Raw genomic sequence first — 21724 nt, 5'->3', positions numbered from 1 at the left:
CTTTGGTTTGATCTTTTGAAAGCAAATATTTTTCCCAGGCTATCTTTTTGCCAGCCTTTTTCTGAGGAAATGGAAAAACAGCCAAATGCTTGAACAAAACCTTCTAGAGCACAATTTTGCATTTATTTTCTAACATTTGTCTCCAGTTGTTTCTTGAGCACAAAGAATAAACACCCTGAGAAAGAAAATCACTACCCTAGAGCACATCCTTTTTCTAGCCATCTCTTCAGTAACAAAAGTGTGTAGCTTTATTAGTCCTTTATAAAAAAAAAAAAAAGAAAGAAAAAAAATAGGCTGAATGATATTAGTAATCTAGTTGTAAACCACTTCAGGATTCACTAAAGAGAGCATTAAAACCTTTCAGATACTTGAAAGGTTTTAATGATCCAAAGACAATGACAAACCTTTTCCGTTGCAAAAAAATCAGCAGAACCAGGGGTCATGATTTAAAACTCCAGGGAGGAAGGCTCAGAATCAATGTCAGGAAGTATTTCTTCACGGAGAGGGTGGTGGATGCCTGGAATGCCCTTCTGGAGGAGGTGGTGAAGACCAAAACTGTGAAGGAGTTCAAAGGGGCGTGGGATAAATACTGTGGATCCATAAAGTCTAGAGGATGTGAATGAAGAGAAGAGGCATGGGGGTGGCTTGCGGGAATGACGGCTACTACCTGGAGATTAATACCCTTATTCAATAAACATACACTCGGTTAATGCGACTCCAACATTGCTCTATGCTTCAACGGCAAGAGGAAATGTGAAAAAAAAGGATTAGCATCCACAAAAAAGCAGGGGAGTAGCTTGCTTGATACGGCAGTTACTACCCCAAACCAAATAAGCCTGATACTTCACTTTCAATGATATCCAGCATAGTTCTCTGCTTCAACGGCAGGGGGAATGATGAAAAGATCTCTGCTTCAACGGCAGGGGGGATGATGAAAAGATGATTTATATTCAGACAACAACTAACAAGGACTGAGTTGCACAGGCTGGATAAACATGCGTGGGAGTAGCTTGCTATGACGGCGGTTACTACCCCTAAACAATTAGCTAGATACTTCACTTAGATGCGGTTACTACCCCTAAACAATTAGCTAGATACTTAGATGCGGTTACTACCCCTAAACAATTAGCTAGATACTTCACTTAGATGCTGCTAACTACATCGATGGCAGGGGTGGAAGGGAAATAGATCGATGGTGGGGGTGGAAGGGAAATAGAACAAAAAAGTCACTTACAAGGAACAAGAGTAACAGATAAGTATGGGGGGAAAAAAAGTGAAAGCGTGCTGGGCAGACTGGATGGACTGTTTGGTCTTCTTCTGCCGTCATTTCTATGTTTCTATGTTTGTGAGAAATCTTCCAGCAATGGGAGGTCCAGGGAGATGTGAGATGGGTGAGAGACTGATATGAGGGTCTTTCCCCGTAAGGAGATGGATGTTGAGGTATATTAAAGTGCTTCCATGAGGCACAAAGAGGAATTGATTGAAATTCACTGAAGAAATTTTGAGGAATTCTGAGTTGTGCTGGGAGCCAGGAAAAAGCAGAATAGGAGCTATGGCCTTGCCTGGGGTTTCAGGAATGTGGGAGAGGAGGACCCCTTCTATAAGGGAAAGGGGATTGTCTCAGAATATTCCAGCCACTGGAAGACAGTGGGAGGACTTTTCCTAGGTCTGTGAGTAACTGCAAGATAAGGACTCGATATTTCCTTTCTGGGCCAAGCAGTAGAAATCCTATGAGAGGAAGTGTATTATGTTGGTGAACATAAGAATGTAAAATATGCCATATTGGGTCCATAAAGCCCACTAAGCTGTCTCCAATAGTGGCCAATCCAAGACACAAGTATCTGGCAAGTATCCAAGTAAGAAGACATGCTTGATAAGAACTTGTGAGTGCAGCAAGTAATTTTGGATTATGAAAGTGGCTGTAAACAGTTTCTGATTTTTGAAGTTCTGCCCCATTTGAATTGCATTTACAAATTGTTATTTTATCTGTTATAATTTGAACTAGGTTTGCCATTTGTTGTTTTAGTTTCATATTTGTTTCATGTTATTTATTGGCTTTGAGTTCTTGAGAAAAAAAGCAGTTTAATAAATCCAAGAATAAATACATCTTTTTGTGAGTGTATGCTTTTCGGGTGTCGGTGGGGGGGAGGGGGCACCATCTCGTTCCTCGCCTCAGGCAGCAGGTTGCCTTGAGCCGCCCCCTGGTGCAGGTGTGTCAGTTTTTAACAGTATAGATTGCAGGAGGGAGCTGGGCTTTATTTGATGGATCCTGGACAGACACTGAATGATTCGGGGGGTGGGGGGGGGGGGATAGACGGCAGCACACTAATTGTTCACACAGGGCAGTAAAAAAGCTAGCACTGGCCCTGATCACCCACCGCTGCTAGCCGGCCCATATCACAGTTACCATCTCCACACCGGCACGCCGAGGACCCTAAGCAATGCTGTGGTTTCCTGAACCAGTGCCACATGCACTTCACCCTGCAAGCAACATTGTTCCCGGATGATTTGACCAAGACTATTTATATTCTTTCACTATTGAACGGAAAAGCCCTAGCATGGCATCTCCCCTCTGGGAATGCGCAGATTCTCTGTTAAACAACTTGAAACAATTTATGAATCTGACAAAACCATCTTTGAAGAACCTAGTTGTACGTCTACCATGGGCTCCGACCTACTTCACCTCCGACAAGGCTCCAGAACTTTGGCAGACTATACCATTGAATTTAGGACCCTAGCAACAGAACTAAATTGGCAGGGAGATAGCTTGCTTGCTATATTCCTGGAAGGCTTAGCATCAAAAATTAAAGATGAGCTTACTGCCCAGGAGCTGCCCACCTCACTGGAAGTGCTTATTGACCTTATCAAAAAAATAGACAGGCAGCTTGGGAAAAGGGCCCAAGAAAGTCACTTGACACGCAAGAGTGTCATATGGGCATCCCCCATTAAACCTTCATTTATCCCTGATACAGCTATGCCACTGACCCTACCACAAGAGGATCCCATGTAAGTGGGTCAAACCCACCTGACCACTGAGAAAAAGAACCATTGCAGGCAATTAGGTTTCTGTCTATATTGTATGGCTCAAGGCCACATCCTAGTTCAATTCCCAGACCAAATGGGAACCTTACCACACCCAGAATCACCAGGGCAGATGATCCTAGGCCTGACTACCTTGACTTCCAGTTTCTCTTGCCAGTCTCATTGGAACAGTCCTCCAGATGCTTCTCCACCCAGGCCTTGGTGGATTCCAGCTTCGGGGGGAATTTCATACAACAAGAGCTAGATGATTGACTCCAGATCCCTATGGTTCCTATAACTCCACCTCTGGTGCTCTTGTCCATCTATGGAGAACTTCTTCTGGAACTAGTGACTCACTATACCATGCCACTCTCTCTACATATTGGCTCCTCTCACATGGAGGTTATCAGCTTCCATGTACTGCCCAGAACAATAAACCCAATTGTATTAGGGACGGACCCAGGAAACAAGAAGGTAGGTGATCTAAAAAAGCCGTTAGGTAAACAAAAAATGAATAGATGCCAGAAGTCTTTTCCAATGCTTTATTGTGGTGGAGATGTTATAAATTAACAGCCCGACTCAGGCCAAGTTTCGCCGTTCTCACAACGGCTGCCTTAGATTATCATTTGGGTTCTGGGTAGTGAAAATGGAATATTTCAATGCAATTCGAATGTAATCCGCAATGGAACAGTTTCTTTTTCATTCAGTGAAAACTCTTAGACATATGGACACCATACATCTAATGATGCCTTATATTTCATGACGAATATACAGTCTCCACAGCAACTGCGACAGGGTGGACAGTGGTCAGAGGATGAAGACATTGAAGACGAAGACTTGAAGTGAGACAAGTCTCAGGATACGTGAAGTGGAACATCACTCTGGATATGAAGTAAGACGAGACTTCGAAACATGAAGAAATGCAATCTGGATACGTGGAGTGAAGAGGAACTCTGGTCACGTATAAGAAGAAACTCTGGAAGGCCATGAGTTGCTTGAAGAGGACTTGGTCAGTACTGGACATCAAGCGCCCTACACAACCTAGCCGGACTGGTCTCGGACCACGCAGGTGGCATGCCCTACACAGCCGGGGAAGGCTGGTCGTGGACCACACTAGTGGTCCCCCACACAAGTTGACAGAGCTGAGTCGGTACTGCACATCATGCGCCCATATACTCAGCCAATGAAGACATCCTTGAAGTAAGAAAATGCAGCAGACGATGGGAATATCTCATTTCCTGGGAGGGATTCGGTCCAGAGGAAAACAGTTAGGAGCCAGCATGCAACTTTCTGGACAAAGACTTGATCCAACAGTTCCACAGGACACATCCCCGGAAACCAAAACCCCCAGGGAGGGGTCCTAAGAAAGGAGGTACTGTAACCCCTGTTGGTTGCAGACTGCTGCAACCTCTCATGCTCACCTCTTTTTTCCCTGCTCCAGCTAGTCTAGGAAGAAAGGCAGTGCCTGCCATTTCACTCCGACCTCTCTGGCATCCCCGGTACAGCATGGGCGCTGCCGGCCACCATCATGAACCTGGAGTTACCTAGGCACGCGCACATGTGCAAGGGCCTTATTTGAATACATCATGGCAGGAACCTCAGGGGCACTTCCACCCGATGACGTCAACCCGCTACTGTATTTAAAAGGGCCAGCCCTTGCCTTCCTCGAGTTAGCAAGGAGTTCCATCTTGCTGTACTCTGCTCATTCAAGGACTTCCTGTTCATGCTACTGCCTTGGCAATTGGACGCTCTGAGTACCCGCTGTTGTGGGAAACGCGAGTAGCGGTTCCATCTCTGATGTTTTCGTGTGCCCCTGGGACCCGATACAGCCACAGAGGAGCTCCGGCAAGCACCGAGGCAGGTGAGAGGTGTCCCAGCACGGGCTGAAGATGGAAAATGATGACCTTAACCACAGCCACACCTGTATGCAGCAGAATGAGACCCAAACAACGCAATGTTGGTCTCATGAGTAGTCCTCCGACTACACTAAGCCCTTTCGGACCTGCCACATGGAGCAGCAACTGCGACAGGGCAGACAGTGGTCAGAGGATGAAGACATCGAAGATGAAGATTGAAGTGAGACAAGACTCAGGTACATGAAGTGGAACATCACTCTGGATACGAAGTAAGACGAGACTTCGAAACATGAAGAAATGCAATCTGGATATGTGGAGTGAAGAGGAACTCTGGTCACTTATAAGAAGAAACTCTGGAAGGCCATGAGTTGCTTGAAGAGGACTTGGTTGGTACTGGACATCACGAGCTCTACACAACCTAGCCGGACTGGTCTCGGACCACGCAGGTGGCACGCCCTACACAGCCGGCGAAGGCTGGTCGTGGACCACGCTAGTGGTTCCCCATACAAGTTTACAGAGCTGAGTCAGTACTGCACATCACGCGCCCATATACTCAGCCAATGAAGTCAGGTCACGGACCACGCTGGTGGTTCCCCACACAGGGAGGATAGGAGATGAAGTGAAGACTCCGACAAAGTCTGTTCCAAAATGCACCCTGCACAGCTGATAAAGGCCAGGCAGGGCCACGCCGGAACGGATCGCATAATAGAGTTCATTCATGAAGTGGAGGCAGGGTGCAGACTCCAAGAATCTAGGCAAGGTTGAAGATTCAAGGGGATGCCTCTACGACGAAGGTTAAAATAAGAAGCTGGAACCTTTTGGAGACTTGCGCTGCCAGGACGAAGATAAACCTGGTAAGGAAGACATCAAGACGAGACATCTTGAGACCTTGAAGAGATGAAGATGGAGACATAGCGTGAGGACATCACGAAGACACGGGATCTCACATAAAATGAAGTGCCTTGAGAAGCAGATGACAAGAAGTCCTCAGGAGGACTGGCTGCTTGCAAAGGCAAGGAAGGAATGAAGACAAGACCTTTTTATAGGCAGAAGAGGCAGATCCAAAGATGAGATCACTGGTGGACCTCCTCCCTCGCTGTTCCTTTAAATGTTGAAGAGAGAGCCAGCCTCATGCCCTAGGAGGAAGCAGGAAGTTCAGGACCTTGGCCAGCGGCCCTGCTGCGAAGACTGCAGGAGAGAGTGAAGCCGGAACCAGGACTCAAGACAGACCCCGGTGTCAGGGACGGTTCTCTGCTGCTGAAGGATGGACTGCTGGCGGCTCCATGCTGCAGGAGAGCCTGGAGATGTAGGCAGTCTTCCCCCAGAGGGCCCAAGGTAAGATTCGTGGCCTCTGGGCCACATGGAGACGCCAGTCGGCGGCTTCCCAGCCACAAGGGAATTAGCAACGTGGCTCCTGCCGCAAGGTGATGGTAAGGACGGCCTCCAGGACGAGCCGGGTGCGACAGCACAGCTCCAGCCACGTGAAGGAAGTGCTGGCGTTCTCCAGGCTGCTTAGGGAGTGGCAACATGGCTCTTGCCGCGAGTTGGAGAGCAGGGACAGCCTCCGGGATGCAGTAGCGCGGCTCTTGCCGCGTGAGAAGTGTGTCAGCGGCTCCGGGCCGCGAAGGAAAGCTCAAAGGGGAAAAAGGTGGAGAAGCTGCCCAAACAGGGCAGAATCGCAACACCCGCTCCTCGGTGGCTCCCCTGCATTCATGGCTATCCACTCCTCAGAGGGCTTCCTGCCTATCTGCTACTGATCTGTTTCCTTGATCTACTTGCTCCAGGAACCACCGACTGTGAGTACTTTTACAGACATCATCCTTTCTGGATAACATTGAGGAACCTATGCGGTATACCCTGATTCATTAGACCACTACAACCCTTCTCCAGTGGAAGCCTATCTACATTTCTACTCTACAGTATTCCTACTCATCATCTCTATAGGATTACGCCTGAGTCCAGCATCGATACCAAAATCTACAATACAATCTTCCTCGGCATACCCCGCTCCGCGGGCCACTACCGGATCTGTATCCTGAGGTGCCTACTCTCGCCAGAGGGGATCTCTGGTGTACCTCGCTCCACGGGCCACTACCTGATCTGTATCCTGAGGTGCCTACTCTCGCCAGAGGGGATCTCTGGTGTACCCCGCTACACGGGTCACTACCGGATCTTCTCCATTGAGTCTCATTTTGGGTATCTCCCATTGCCCAAAACTGTGCTTATATTCTTCTGTGGCATTACTTTCCTTCCTAATTAATAAAGTTCTATTCCTAGCTGTGTGCCATGCTAATGAGACTACGCCTGCTGACGGTGGGGCTCACAGGGCTCCTCCCTGTGGGTGGAAATATTGCTCATCTCAGCCAGGGGTTTACATCTTTCCCTAAACATAACAGGTATTTTCTAAGTCAATTTGATTAATAGCAGGTAATGGACTTCTCCAAGAACTTCTCCAAACCTTTTTTAAACCCAGCTACAGTAACCACATTCCCTGGCAACAAATTAATTCTGCAGGTATAGCATAAGCTAATAAATTATGGTTTGAAAGGGGACACCTGGATTTGAATCAGGGACCGCTTGATCTGCAGTCAAATGCTCTACCACTGAGCTATGTTCACTGACTCATTGTTTTGGATTTTTTAAATTCTTTTTCATTTCCATATAACCTGTCTCCAGAAACGTTTTTTTTTTTGCCTATGCACAATACCTGAATGTAAGTTAGCGTGAGTTACCAATGAAAAAGGTGTGTGCTAAAAAAAAATACTACCAGTCTTTACTACATCTTCCAGTAACAACTTCCACAGATTGATTGTGCATTGACTGAAACAACTCTTTCTTAAATCAAATTTGTTTTAAATGTGCTAGCAGTTAGTTTCATGGAGTGTACCCTAGTCTTTATTCTATTTTAAAGAGTAAATAATCATTCCCTATTAACTTGTTCCACACCACTCACAATTTTATAAACCTCTATCATATCCTCTAAACTGAAGAGCCCTAACCTGTTTAACCTTTCTTCATAAGGTAGCCATCTCATCCCTTTTATCATTTTTGTTGCCCTTCTCTGTTCCTTTTCTAGCTCCCTATATCTTTAAGATGGAACAAGCAGAACTAATACTCAATGTATAATCACACCACGAAAACATTATGATATTTAACAGTTTTATTCTGAATTCTTTTCAAATAATTCCTAACATTTTATTTGCATTTTTTACCTCTGTTAGGCACTTAGCTTGGGATTACAGCTGGTCCAAGCTCCTTTACCTGAATGGAAGTTCCTAATGTGGAAAATAGTGCTGTGTACATATAGTTAGGACTGTTTTTCCCTATATGCATTATCTTGCCCTTCTCCACCTTAAATTTTATCTGCCTTTTTTTTCCCAATATTGCAAGGTCCTTCTGCAATTTCTTAAAGTTGCTTGTGTTTTAACTGCTTTGCATAATTTTGTGCTATTTGCAAATCTGATCATCTCGCTCATTGCTCCCTTTTCCAGATCATTAATGAATTTTGTTAAACACTGTTTTCTACCTCTGTCCTTTTGAGGCATTGATAATATAATCCTACTCTATTTCCTATCCTTGAACCAGTTACCTGTCCATAGTAGGGACACTGCCTCCTATTTTATGACTTTTTAATTTACTGAAGAGTCTTTCAGGAGGGACTTTGTCAAATGCTTCCTGAAAATCCAGATACACTATGTCAACTAGCTCACCCTTATCCATTTGCTTATTAATACTATAACAGATTGGTAAAGAAGACTTCCCTTTGTTAAATCCATGCTGTCGCTTTCCCATTAAGCCATGTCATAAGAGGGTGGATGCTGGAATGGGGGAGAAGGAGGCAGAAGGGTGGATGCTGGGTACAGGAAAGAGAAACGGAAGATTGTTGGTGGTAAGAGAAGTTCTGGTGCCCTAGGCGGTGATGTTGTCACATGATCTCTCTCTCTCTCACATCGCACACGACAATCGACCCCAGCTCCTCAAATACATACCCAAAAATGGAAAACGCCCTCCAGCTCAGTGCCTCACCCGCGTCACTTCTCATCTCGTCCATCCTTTCAAACCTGCCGCCCTTACCGGCTAATCTGCCACCCTGCCCACCGCCTACCCTGCCTAAATGCTTCCGCCGGCCCTGAGAGAATGTAGGAGAAAGACAGACCCTGGGTCCCTGGTGGTGGACTAGCAGCAGGGGTAAACAGTGGCAATATGGTAGAAACAGCCTTTTGCTCCCCACCCCTCACTCCGTCACCTCTCATGGGCAAAGGTTGTGTGCCCAACAGCAGGGCACATCTGCATACACCCTGGAAAAAATTGGAGGGAATACTGGCGGCGGCTGAGCAGCACTCAGCAGAGGGAGCCCTCTTATGCTCCTGCTTCTTTCTCCTTCTCTGCAACAGCTTCTCTGTCCATTCCTGGGGCTGGCCCTCTTAACTTCAGGCTGCAACAACCTAAATAAATACATGAAAACTTCAGAGCTCCCTCACTGCTGCAGCCCTGCTTCCCTTGGCTCACGCTTGGACCGGGACTTTTACGGCCTGTGCTAGCCATACGCTGTGGTATGGAGCACCCAGGCACTGTCAAGGGACACAAGGACCAGGAACATCACATTGGCATTTAAGGGTCATTGCTGGGGCCCTCAACCACCAAGGTAAAAAAAACAAAATAATACATTTTATAGTTATTTTATACTGAAATTTTTATTACATTTTCAGCAATACAAATGAAGGAATAATTCAGCCATCACTGAAAATACAAACACCACAACAATTTAAATACCCCAAAAATCCCCTTCCATACCCACATCCCATCCTCCCTCTCCCTCCAGCTATTCCATCTAGTAGATACTTTATCTGGGAGATAATACTTTATCTAGTAGATCCATTATCTAGTAGATAATGAAACCCACCCGCCCATAACTCCCATCAGTCCTTTTTTGACATTTATAGTTATTTTCTCTCACATCGATAGTGAGCGATTCACCTCAGGCAGGTCCTCTAAATCTTCTATTTGACCAAGAATACTAGAGAACCCAGTAATTGAGTGAGGGATTAGAACCCACCTAAAAACAAAGAGTTACACCCAAACCACGTATCCATCACCAATGATGCTAAAAGGCAAAGTACAGAGAAAGGCCATACAATGTCCTATAGCCTCACTGTAAGCAAACTAGTGCTATACAGTCCAAGCTGACATATGTTTCCTATTAAAATCTCCATCAGGAACTGGTCCAATGTACAGTACTGCTGACATTATATGACAAAACCTTACAGAATCTTGTGACTTTCTGTGAAGGATGGTCATGATAAAGAAAAAAACAAAACGAGCAGATGTTATGCACAATGCACCTATTACATAATTATGTATGGACTCACATCCCAGTATGGAAAGGAAGCTATGATCGGTGGTGTGGGAATATGTCAGAAAGTGTGCAAAGCTGCAGAGCTGCGAAAGGACAGGAGTCATTCATTTCTTATCATGTATCGTGCAGTGGAATCAAGAAAGAGCAGGCCCGTTTACATTGTTTACTGAAAGCGATCTTCCAGTGAGGAACAGCTCTCTGTAAAAATGAGATCGTCAGGCTATTTGTGTATCTGTTCTATGACTTTCCAGTTGTATTTGTTTGGTTTAGTGGTTTTACTCATTCAGTTTCTGCATAGCCAAATGTATTAGGAACCGCAGGATGATTCCTTCAGGAGCTGATTTCATTAGACAATGCTCATGCTATTTTTACATGGCATCACGCCTACAAGCTTCATCCTTTGCTTTCCATTCATTTAATATGATGCTCGGCATCAGCCACTACTGTATTATAGCTGGAATACACTGTAAGTAGTCCTTTCTTTTTTTATTTTATTTTTAATTTAACAACTTTTCAATTATACAACAAGCATAAACTTGCTTAGAAATTCAGTACAGTTAAGCAATAACATAAGAAAGGCATATTTAATACATATTCCATCATAATACTGTACTTATACAAAATAGAAGAAATATAGGAGGAGGCCCTGAGAATTAGAGCGTTACAATTACCATGAGAAAAAACAAAAAAAACCCCAATGGTTGCGAAAGGAGATCCAGCACTTTTACTCAGTACCAAGCCTACAAGGGATGCTTCAGGTGTGAGAATCTAGGAATACCCTTAGTTGGGGAGGATCAAAAAACACATCATTCTGGTCTTGCAATCTGATACAACATTTACAAGGGTATCGTAATTGAAACTGTGCTCCCAATTGTATTACTTCTGGGCGCATATTAAGGAAACCTTTCCTCCTAGTTTGAGTGCTTTTCTTAAGATCTGGATAGCACCAGACCTTTTGCCCAAAAAATAAAGTTTACCTATTACGAAGAAAACATGTCTGAATCCTTATTTCTGTCCATCATAAATGCAAAAGATACTAGAAGGGATCTCCTTCTGGTCACAGTTGTCTCCTGGGACATCTCCAAAATTCAGTAATGTCTAAAGGAGATACTGGATCATCCACAACTTCACGAGGATCCGCTACTTATGGTAGATAGTAGGCTTTCGTTATAACAGGCTGACTTAGTTGCAGGGAAATTCGGAAGATTTGTGACAATTTTATATAGTGAGGGGATTTTTCTTTTTTGTGAGAACTGGGACTTCCAGTCTCCTGAAGAAAGTGGACACTGCAGCTGGACTGAACACAGGATCTCAAACATCTGCACTGGTTTCATCAAGCACCCAGTGAAGCATCTGGGTGCTTGATGAAAAGGAAAACAGAACTCACATGAGACTTAATTGAGAACTTATATCATTATTCTGGCCATAATTTAGGTGGGAGTTTGAAGTATTTTACAAGTAAACTAAACTGAGATACAGAGTAGGACTAGTGGTTTTTCTTTTATAACTTGCAACGTGATTTTCCTCACTTTTCCACGTTAATAAAATCTTCGTTCTTTTTTTTTTTTTTTTTACTATAATGTGATTTATTTATTTAGAACTTTTTTTATACCAACAATACTTGCTGTAGCTTCAAAAGGTGGGTTTTATGTGATCACTTATTGTTCTGTTCTCTGCTCCAACCTCTCCTCCCCATCCCTGGGAGACCCTTTAGTTGTGTGGGCGCATTACATGTCTGTCCCTAAACACACAGCTGAGAGGTGGAGGTTTTTTTGTGGCCCCTCCCACTATTGGGGAGAGGTTTACACAACCGCCGGTTAAACTGTACACTCTGCTCAGCACACCTTATTACATTTGCCTCTAAAATAATAGTATTCTTGCAAATATTCCATTTCAGCCCAGGGAGCAGCCTCTGCACAATTTTTCCCTGTTTAGTACATTGGCTTGAAAGTGGGGAACTATGAACTCGCAGATCGTGGCACTCACTGCCTGACCCTAACCATGTCAATCAAGACATTTCACAGCCAATGCTCCATGATAGAATGTCTTTGCACAGCTGTGTGGGAACTGGAAAAACTCTAATAAGGCGCTAATGCAATTAAACTGTGCTGAAAGCGGGCGCTGTGTTCAGCGCCCTCTTTCCTAACGCGCCCCCGTGTCCAACTGCGGGTTAAATAGTGCCCACTGTATTGCATCGGCCCCAATGTGCCGGGGGCTAACGCTTAGCCCATCCGCTACGAAAGACCCCCAGGCACAGCAAAAGCCCAGTGTGAGACTCCCTCCTGCAGCCGCTGCCTCTCCGACGAGCGCGGCTCCAGTGAGTGCAGACGGGCGTGGAGGGGGCGGGGCGAGAGAGGGGGGGAGGTCTTTGCTGCAGGATTGTAGCGCCTGGACGCGCAGTGGGCGGGGTCTCGTGCATTGCATCAGAGCTAGAGAAGGGGAGTTTGGCTGAAGCTGTGCCGGCACCGAGCTGGGAGCTGTCACCCGGGTGCAGGCAGGCTGGGAGTCCACACACCGCCGGGAACGAGAGATTCAGCAAGTATGCAGAAAGGGAGCGAATCTAACGGGCACATCATCGACATGCCCCCGCGCTACGAGGAGTGCGAACTGCGGGAAGGGAGCGGCAGTGGCGTGCCGGGGTGCTGGCAGAAATGTGTCCGGTTCCTGAAGAGGAACACCATCGTGATCCTCACGGTCTCGGGCGTGCTGATCGGGGTTGGCATCGGCACGGCAGCGAGGAACATGAACCTGAGCCGGGCACAGATGACTTACTTCGCCTTCCCCGGGGAGATGCTGCTCCGGATGCTGAAAATGATCATCCTGCCTCTGGTGGTGTGCAGCTTGATCTCGGGCGCTGCCAGCCTGGACACCAGGTCACTGGGGAAACTCGGGGCCATTGCTGTTGCCTACTTCTTGGTGACCACCCTTTTGGCCTCGGGCTTGGCCATAGCCCTAGGGTTCATCATCAAACCTGGGGAGGGAGCTGGGGCACTAAACTCCAACACTTTGGGCATAGATGATACAGTGCCTACCAACAAAGAAACAATTGATTCCTTCTTAGATCTTGCAAGGTAATCTTTGTTCTCTTCTTTTCTTCCACTGCTGCGAACCGTATGGCCTGTTTATGCAATTCAGTGTAACTTTTGCAGGTTGAGGGGTCCCTAATAAAAAAAAAAAAAAAAAAAAAAGGTAAATAGTACGGAGGAAAAAGTAATAATTAAACCTCACATAAGCAGTGCAATCCCAAACAAGTTGTTTATATATTCATAGACTGCATATGAAAAAATAAGTAAATTAAATGAACAAAAAGCAAGGCTTGATTACAGTCTTTCTGGGTCTTACTATTGCATCATGCTCATATTATAGACCCAGAGGCATGAAAGGCTTAGCTATGGATTTCATGGTCTTTGTTGAGTTGTCTAAGTCTCAAGGCATTCCTGTAGCAAAAAGACATTAAAACGAAGAGCTTATATATATATATATATATATATATATATATATATATATATTTATTTATTTATTTATTTATTTATTTATTTATTTATTTGCTAATCTCAGACACTTCACAGCTAATCAAGTTGAAAAAAAACAAAAGCGGGGGTATTTCTCCTTCAGGCATGGTTAAATGGAAGACAAGGAGATTCTAGTTCCAAAATGTTTTACCAGGACTGGATTTAAGATTTTGGTGCCCAAAGAGAGAGGGAGGGCAGGAGATCCCCCATCAGAGCTCAAAGGAAAGTAGGGATTTACCCATGGAAATGGGAAGGTGTGGGAGAGGATGCCACAGGAGCACCTCTCTCTGAAGTTGCACCACCTCCTCCTCAGGCTGTGTGTTTGATGCCCTCCTAGACAGTTACCTACGCCTAAGACACAGTCCTGATGTTACTGCTGTGTTGAAGTCTGACATTCCAAAGAACGCCACCTGATGTTTCTCAGGTTGTGCAATAGTGGAAATTTAGTAAAGCTCAGTACGGAAAGCAGAGGAAAGAGTCATGTTAGTGTCTCATTTCAACAGTTCTAACCTGGCAATACTGTTTACATTTGTTAAACTAATTGATTACCTGTCCCGGTTTCTCCCACTGTTGATTTAGTTTATTTTAGTATTTCATTGATGACCTTTCTTTAGCTCATAATCAAAGTGATCTAACACCAAGGTCGTTCTGTGTTTTGTATTTGGAGGGGGATTGGGGGATGGTTGTTTTTGTCAAGTTTAGATCCTTGCAGATTTTGGAATGAATGGGAAATGTGTCTAGACAGGTTCAGATTTCACACTGAGTATTTTTTCATTTTTTTAAACATTTGCACAAGTTTGAAACTTTGTGAGCTGCAACATCAGTCGTCAAGGCTTCAACCCTGGCCACTGTCTATTCGTGCATCTTTTAAATACAATCAGACTTGTGCTAATTCAACTCCCTTTTTATGTCACTTACCATGTGTTCAATGTGGACTTGATTTTCAAAACAATTTATGCATATAAAACCCTGTTTTATGCTTGTAAGGGCATTAGGAAAAGCAATTGGAGGCCAGTATACGTGAAAGTGAGCGCATAATTCAGTTTCATGTATGCTTTTACACAATGACAAGAGGCGTTCCGGGGGGGGGGGGGGGGGGATTGTGACATACGTGCATACTTTTTTTTACTTTTTTTATTTAAAAAAAAGTATGCATGGAAGTTACCCCACACAAGTTACACTCTGCTTGGAGCAGGGATAACTTAGTGTGAGGTAATTTGTGCATGCACTCGGCCAATTACCCGAAGATTTGCAAAGTGAAGTTACAAGCATAATTTCACTTTGAAAATACTCAGTAAAGTCTTTGTCTCATCCAGGCGTCTTCACACCTCTGCTTCTCTTCTACATATTCTCCTGCTCCTCCTCCTCTCAGCAGGGATTATCAGTCCCAATCCTGGCCCTCCAAGGCAACTTTCACCCCATCAGTGCATATCAAAACTTTACCCCGCCAGTCTTATAACCATTCCCCTTCTCCCTTCCTCTTCTCTTGCTTTCGCATGCTCCCTGTGGAATGCCCACACTATTTGCAAGAAGCTTGCCTATGTTCATGACATCTTTATTTCTCATGCTCTTCATCTCCTTGCATTGACTGAGACCTGGCTTTCTCCTGATGATACTGGTTCAGTTACTGCTCTCTCTCATGTAGGTGATCTTTTATCCCATAACCTTGCACGGTAGGCCATGATGGTGGTGTTGGGCTGCTGCTCTCCCCCTCCTGTAGGTTTCAACTCCTTCTTCCACCTCAAACCCACTCTTTTTTTCCTTTGAGTCCCACTTCATCCACCTATTCACCCCACCACCTCTCTGGATAACTGTCATTTATCGATCTCCTGATAAGTCACCCTCCTCCTTTCTCACAGACTATGATTCCTGGCTTTCATTCTTCCTTGACCCATCATCCCCTTCCCTTATTCTTGCCAACTTTAACCTTCATATTGATGACCTCTCTGACTCTTATACCTCAAAACACCTTTCCTTAACCTCATTTGATCTCCAACTCTGCTCTACCACCCCTACTCACAAGCATGGCCACTGCCTTGACCTCCAACTCAGACTTCTCCACCTCAGTTCTTCCTCTCTTTCAGACCATCATCTGATAACTTTCACACTAAACCACCCTCCCCCACAGCCTCATCCAGTCACCACCAACACCTTCAGAAATCTCCAAGCTGTCAATCCTTGCATCTTCTCCACTATTGATTCATCTCGCCTTTTCTTCACTACATTGTCTGAGTCAATTGACTTCGTAGTTTCTTCTTACAACACTATACTCTCCTCTGCTTTAGACACTCCTGCTCCTCCCCTTACCCATCCTGTAAGGTGCATCAAACCCCAGCTTTGGCTCACCCATAGAATTCGCTTCCTAAGTTCCCTCACCTGCTCTACAGAACGTCTCTGGCTAAAATACCATGCCATTGCAGACTTCATACATTTCAAATTCACGCCGATCTCCTTTTGTTCTACTATTGCACTTGCCAAGCAAGACTACTATGTCCAGCTGACTCTTTGCCATATTCAATTCCTTCCTCAAACTTCCTTTGCCTCCCTCCCCCCTTCACTCTCTGCTTAGACAATGGCTGACTACTTCCATGACAAGATTCACAAAATTAGTCTTGAGTTCTCAACCAGGTCACCTTTACCTCCCTTTCCCCAACTTATTTCCTCTACCCCTGGCCTCTGTCACTCTCTTCTCTTTTTCTGATGTCACAGTGGATGAAACTACCCATCTTCTCTCCTCTTCCAAACACTACTTTTCCTCTGACCCCATTCCCATCCTGTTCCTTAGCTCTGTTTCCACTGCACATCCTCAGTCTATCAATTTCCAGTGATACTGTTCATGCTGCCTTCAAACATGCTGTGATTACACCACTTCTCAAAAAACCCCTCACTGGACCCTACCTGTCCTGCCAATTATTGTCCCATTTCCCTTCTCCCTTTTTGCTTTAAACTGCTTGAATGTGCTGTTTACTCCTGCTGTCTTATCTTTTTCATCTCAAGCCATTCTTGATCCACTCTAATCTTGTGTTTGCTCTCTACGTTGCACAGAAACAGCCCTTGCCAAAGTCTCCAATGACTTGTCTATGGCTAAAACCAAAGGTCTTTACTCAGTCCTTATCCTGCTGCTTTTGAAAATGGTCACCACCTACTCCTTGATACTCTGTCCTCACTTGGATTTCAGGAATCTGACCTGTCTTGGTTCTGTTTTTACTGCTCCCATTGCACTTTTAGTGTTTCCTCGGGCGGATTTTCCTCTGCTGCCATCGCACTATTAATTGGTGTTCCTCAGGGCTCTCTCGTCCTTCTTCTTTCTATAAATTAATTCCCTTAGTGCTCTTGATTTCCTCTCATTTATTTATTTTATTTATTTATTTTTAATTTTTATATACCGGAATTCCTGTATACAATACAAATCAATCCGGTTTACAAGTAACGAAAAGGTTGCCCTGGTCTGGGAGGTTAGACCAGGGTTTTTTTTTTACATGGAACATTGAACAATAACAATCAGCCATTGAACCTTATTACAACTATTTAACCTTATTACAATGAACATTGAAAGTAATAATAATTATATTTAACAAATTTAACAAATTTAAATTTAACAATTTAACTCATGGCTTTCAGTACCATCTTTATGTTGCCGATTCCTAGATTTACCTCTCTACACCGGAAATTTCATCAGGATTCCTAGATCTCAGCCTGCTGTTTCACCATCATCTTAAACTCAACATGGCCAGGACAGATTTCCTTATCTTTCCCCCAAGTCCACTTCCCTTATTCCTCCTTTCTTTGTTTCTGTGGTTAACACTATAATACTGTAATCCTCTCAGTCCCCTCAGCCCATAACCTTGGCGTCATCTTTGACTCCGCTCACTCCTTCTCTACACATAATCCAAAATACTGCTGAAGTGTGCCATTTCTTTTTCTATGGCATCATCAAAATTCATACCTTCCTTTCCGAACATAGTAGCAGAAGCCTTATCCACTCTTTCATCACTTCTCACTTAGACTATTGCAACTTGCTCCTCACAGGTCTCCCAGTGAGCCATCTCTCTCCACTACAGTCTGTCTAAAATTCAGCTGTGCAGCCTATCTTTCACCAGAAGTCTCTACACCCATATAACCCCTCTTCTTGTCACTACATTGGATCCTTATTCATTCTCAAATACAATTCAATTCAAGCTCCTCTTACTTACCTGCAAGAGCCGTCACTCTGCAGCTCCTCACTACCTCTCCTCTCTTATCTCTCTCTACACCCTTCCTTGTGCATTCTGCTCATCAGGCAAGTCACTTCTATCTGTGCCCTTCTCTTCTACCTCCAATTCCCAACTAACAGGCTATTGCAATAAGGTGTGCCTAGCCTAACGCATGGGTTTACTTGCGATTGGGCGTGCGTTTTGGATGCACAGTAGTAGCATCCAATGCAGCAAGGAGATTAGTGCCTCTAAAACATGCACCCTAAACAAAGTGTATTGGCTAGTGTCCATTGCATTTAAATTGCATGCAAACAAAAACATTAGCTATCACCTCCCAATGCAGGAAAGCACACCCAAAGGCTGGACGCCCAGTGCACATTTCTTATGCCGGAAAATGAACTCCAGCTCTGGAGGTGGAGTAAAGTTTACTTGCAGACAAGGGCTCATGAGAAATATAAAAAATATGGTCCTCTTTGTCATGATAAGTGTGCTCCTTGTAGGGTAGGGTTGTTTAGTCTAAGATTTAGTTATTGTGGGTTAGAACAAAAAATAAAAAAAAAGGTATATAGGCATTAGTGGCACAGAGCATGGTGATTAGCTAAAGGGCACCTTAAAAAACTGAGGGTGATTCCTTTACTTTTGGTAAACTACGAGCATTGCAGATTTCTGTAACTTCATGTAAGCAATGCACATTTTCTAGGAAGCACAATTTAGACATCCATGCACTCGATGCAATATACTTCTGAATGCCAGAAACGCACATTTCTACCTAGCACGCTCTTTTTGAATGCCACTTCAATTTCTCTCACATTATAATATTGCATTGGACGCACAGGGGATGTGGATGCGTGCACTTTAGGAAACAGGTGCTCAATATGAGCCCCCTTTTTTTTTTTTTTTGCACATGTCTTATTACATCTGCATGTCTGGTGCTTTCCACCTGGCTGCACCATATGTTTGGAATATGTTATGTTTATGGAAGAATGTGAACCCCGGGCTGAGATGAGAGGTGTCTCCGCCCACTGGAAGGAGCCCTGTGAGCCTCACCATCAGCAGTCTCAGTGGTGTGGGACACAGCCAGAAGTAGAGACTTTATTATAAATGGAGAAAACAATAATGTCCACAGAATAGCAGATGTAGTAGTACAGTGCTGAGCAATGGGGAATGCCCAGAGTGAGACCATAAATGAGAAGATCCGGTAGTGGCCTGCGGATCCGGTAGTGGCCTGACGAGTGTAGGCACCTCAGCAATACAGATCCAGTAGTGGCCCGCGGAGCGGGGTACGCCATAGCTGTCTGTATAGTAGAAGTTGAAGAACTGGTAGTGATGCCGGAACCTGGAAGTGGCTCCTGTAGCTGATGTGTAGAAATTCTGTAGTGCAGGAATGCTGAATGACTTCTATCGAGGGAAGGTGGTAGTGGCCCGGGGTACAGGGTACACTGCGTGGAATCCTCAGTACAGTCCGTATAATAGAAGTCAGTAGGGGTACTCACAGAAGATGGTTACTGGAGTGAGAGAGAGAGACCTGAGAAGCAGGTCTGTAGCAGTCAGGCAGGTAGGCCCTCCGAGGAGCAGATAGCCGGGAATGCAGGGGAGCCCCCGAGGAGCGGGTACTCAGAGCGTCCAGATGCCAAGACCAAGTCAGGAATAGGAAGTCCTTGAAAGAGGAGAATTCAGCAAGACGGAACTCCTTGCTAACTCAAGGAAGGCAAGGGCTGGTTGGATTAAGTACGCAAGCGGGTTGACGTCATCGGGAGGGGATGCCCCCAAGGTTCCCGTCATGACATCTTCAAAAGAGGCCCTTGCGCGCACGCGCCTAGGTGATTCCGGGTCCAAGATGGCGGGCGGCAGCGCCCACACTGTCCCGGGAACGCCTGAGAGGTCGGCGAGGATTGGCAGAGGCCGCCATCCTTCCCAGACTTGATGGAGCGGGGGAAAAAAGAGGTGAGCATGAGAAGTACAGCCGTCTGCGACTGACAGGCATAACAGAATAGACTTCCTGAGCTGATGCATCATGCTCCCTCTCTTGCCTTATTTAAATCCTGTCTAAAAACCCATCCTTTTGTGGCTGCTTTTAAATCTAAACCTCTGATTGTCCCACCGACAGCCTCATTAATTTTTAACCATTGTCTTAATAAATGAAATTCCGAAAATCTCTCTTGCTCTATATGTTTTTCTTGATTAGACTGTAAGCTCTACTAAAAAAGGGACTGTCTCTTTTATATGTATTTGTATAGCACTGCATAGATTGAGTAGTGCTATAAGTGTTTAGTAGTAGTAGATCATAGTTTATTTCATCATATTTTACATGTATTAGCTTGATGATCATCAGCTCGAGACAGGCAGCAGTGACAGGTGTGGGTGTCTGAGTGTGTGTGTGTGTGCATATGTGTGCATGCACCCAGGAAAGGAGGAGGTAGAGGAAAGGAAGGTGAACGGGCAGTGCAGGTCGCCTGTCTGGAGACTTGGCAGAACCAGGACTGGACCGAGTTGGGGCAAAAGTGAGGAGGTGAAAGCCGCTAGAGCAGTGCTGCCAATCCAAGGGGGGGGGGGGGGGGGTTGCTCCCCTCTCCCTCCCCCCTCTACTCCACTCCACCACCATTGTATGAGTCCTGCGATTCTAGAAACACAGGTGGAGCCAGCAGCAATTCTGATCTGCACTGCACCCCATGCAGCAGAAGAGAACCAGAAGGCTCATCTGCATACCATTCCAAGCAGCCCCTGGGAGAGGACGCCAGAGATCACAGCGAGCAATCCAGGCTTCAAACTCCACAGCCCCAGCTTCCAGAGGTCCTGGACCCTCTTGTGGCAGAAGAGGACTGGAAGACTCATCTGCATACTGTTCCCAGCAGCCCCTGGGAGAAGACTCCAGATATCACAGTGGGTTATCCAGGATTTGAACTCCACAGCCTCAGCTTCCAGAGGCCCCACATCCCTTGTGGCAGAAGAGGACGGAAGGCTCATTCGCATACCATTCCCAGCAGCCCCTGGGAGAGGATTCCAGAACCACAGCAAGCTATCCAGGCTTCAAATTTCACAGCTCCAGCTTCTGAAGGCCCCAAACTCCTTGTGGCAGAAGAGGACAGGAAGGCTCAACTGCATGCCATTCCCAGCAGTGCCTAGGAGAGGAGTCCAGAGGTCACAGCAAGGGATCCAGGCTTTGAGCTCTACAGACCCAGCTTCCAGAGGTACTCCACCCCTCAAACCTCCTTACTATACTCTATATGTTACTTTGCTATACTTTATCTGTTTTTATTTGGTTTTATATGTTTTGATTTTACATAGTAATTGTGTTTGGTAGGAGTCATTTGCTACAGATTTTACACAGAAGGAATTTAATTCAAAACAAGAGTCAATAAGGTGGGTAACTGGGAAGATATAGGTAGATTAATTGTAGTGTTTGAAAGTCATTGCCTGACAAATATAAAATAAATCTATAAACTAAAATTACTTTAGGTTAGCTTTAAATCCCTACTCCCTTAGAAATTTTAGCTCTAACAAATCAATAAAATTATGATGCAGAAAGTAATCCAGCAATGAGGGGGAGGCTTTCCAGGCTTTTGCACTGAGTGCCACATGTATGATTATCTCCCCGCTGGTGAGAGGTTGTATGTGTGCCTTAGGTGCAAAGAGCTCCTAGCCCTCAGAGAATCTCTGGAGGCTAGAGTGGTTGATCTGATGAGATAAGAGAGACAGAGAGGTATATAAAAGAGACCTTCAGGGACATAGTAAAGTCCCACCTCCAATCTGGTAGCTCCTGTGCTGCCTTGGAGGAGAAAGGTCAGT

General features: G+C 45.1%; 1 protein-coding gene and 1 non-coding gene across 2 annotated transcripts in view; one reads left to right on the top strand and one right to left on the bottom strand.

The window, feature by feature from the left end:
* Positions 1-7423: 7423 nt before the first annotated feature.
* TRNAC-GCA lies at positions 7424-7495 on the bottom strand. The gene has a single exon. It is a non-coding gene; the product is annotated as a tRNA-Cys (tRNA).
* Positions 7496-12662: 5167 nt separating this feature from the next.
* Positions 12663-21724, top strand: part of SLC1A4 (solute carrier family 1 member 4) — a 101388-nt gene continuing 92326 nt past the window's right edge. The window contains exon 1 of the mRNA XM_029593624.1: positions 12663-13304. Coding sequence (XP_029449484.1) covers positions 12775-13304 — 530 coding nt within the window. The 5' untranslated portion in view covers positions 12663-12774. The remainder of the gene's footprint in view (positions 13305-21724) is intronic.

This window comes from Rhinatrema bivittatum, chromosome 3, assembly GCF_901001135.1.
Source record: "Rhinatrema bivittatum chromosome 3, aRhiBiv1.1, whole genome shotgun sequence".
Lineage (NCBI taxonomy): Eukaryota > Metazoa > Chordata > Amphibia > Gymnophiona > Rhinatrematidae > Rhinatrema > Rhinatrema bivittatum.
The sequence above is the reverse complement of the archived record's forward strand: the minus strand, read 5'-3'. Positions and strand labels throughout refer to the sequence as shown.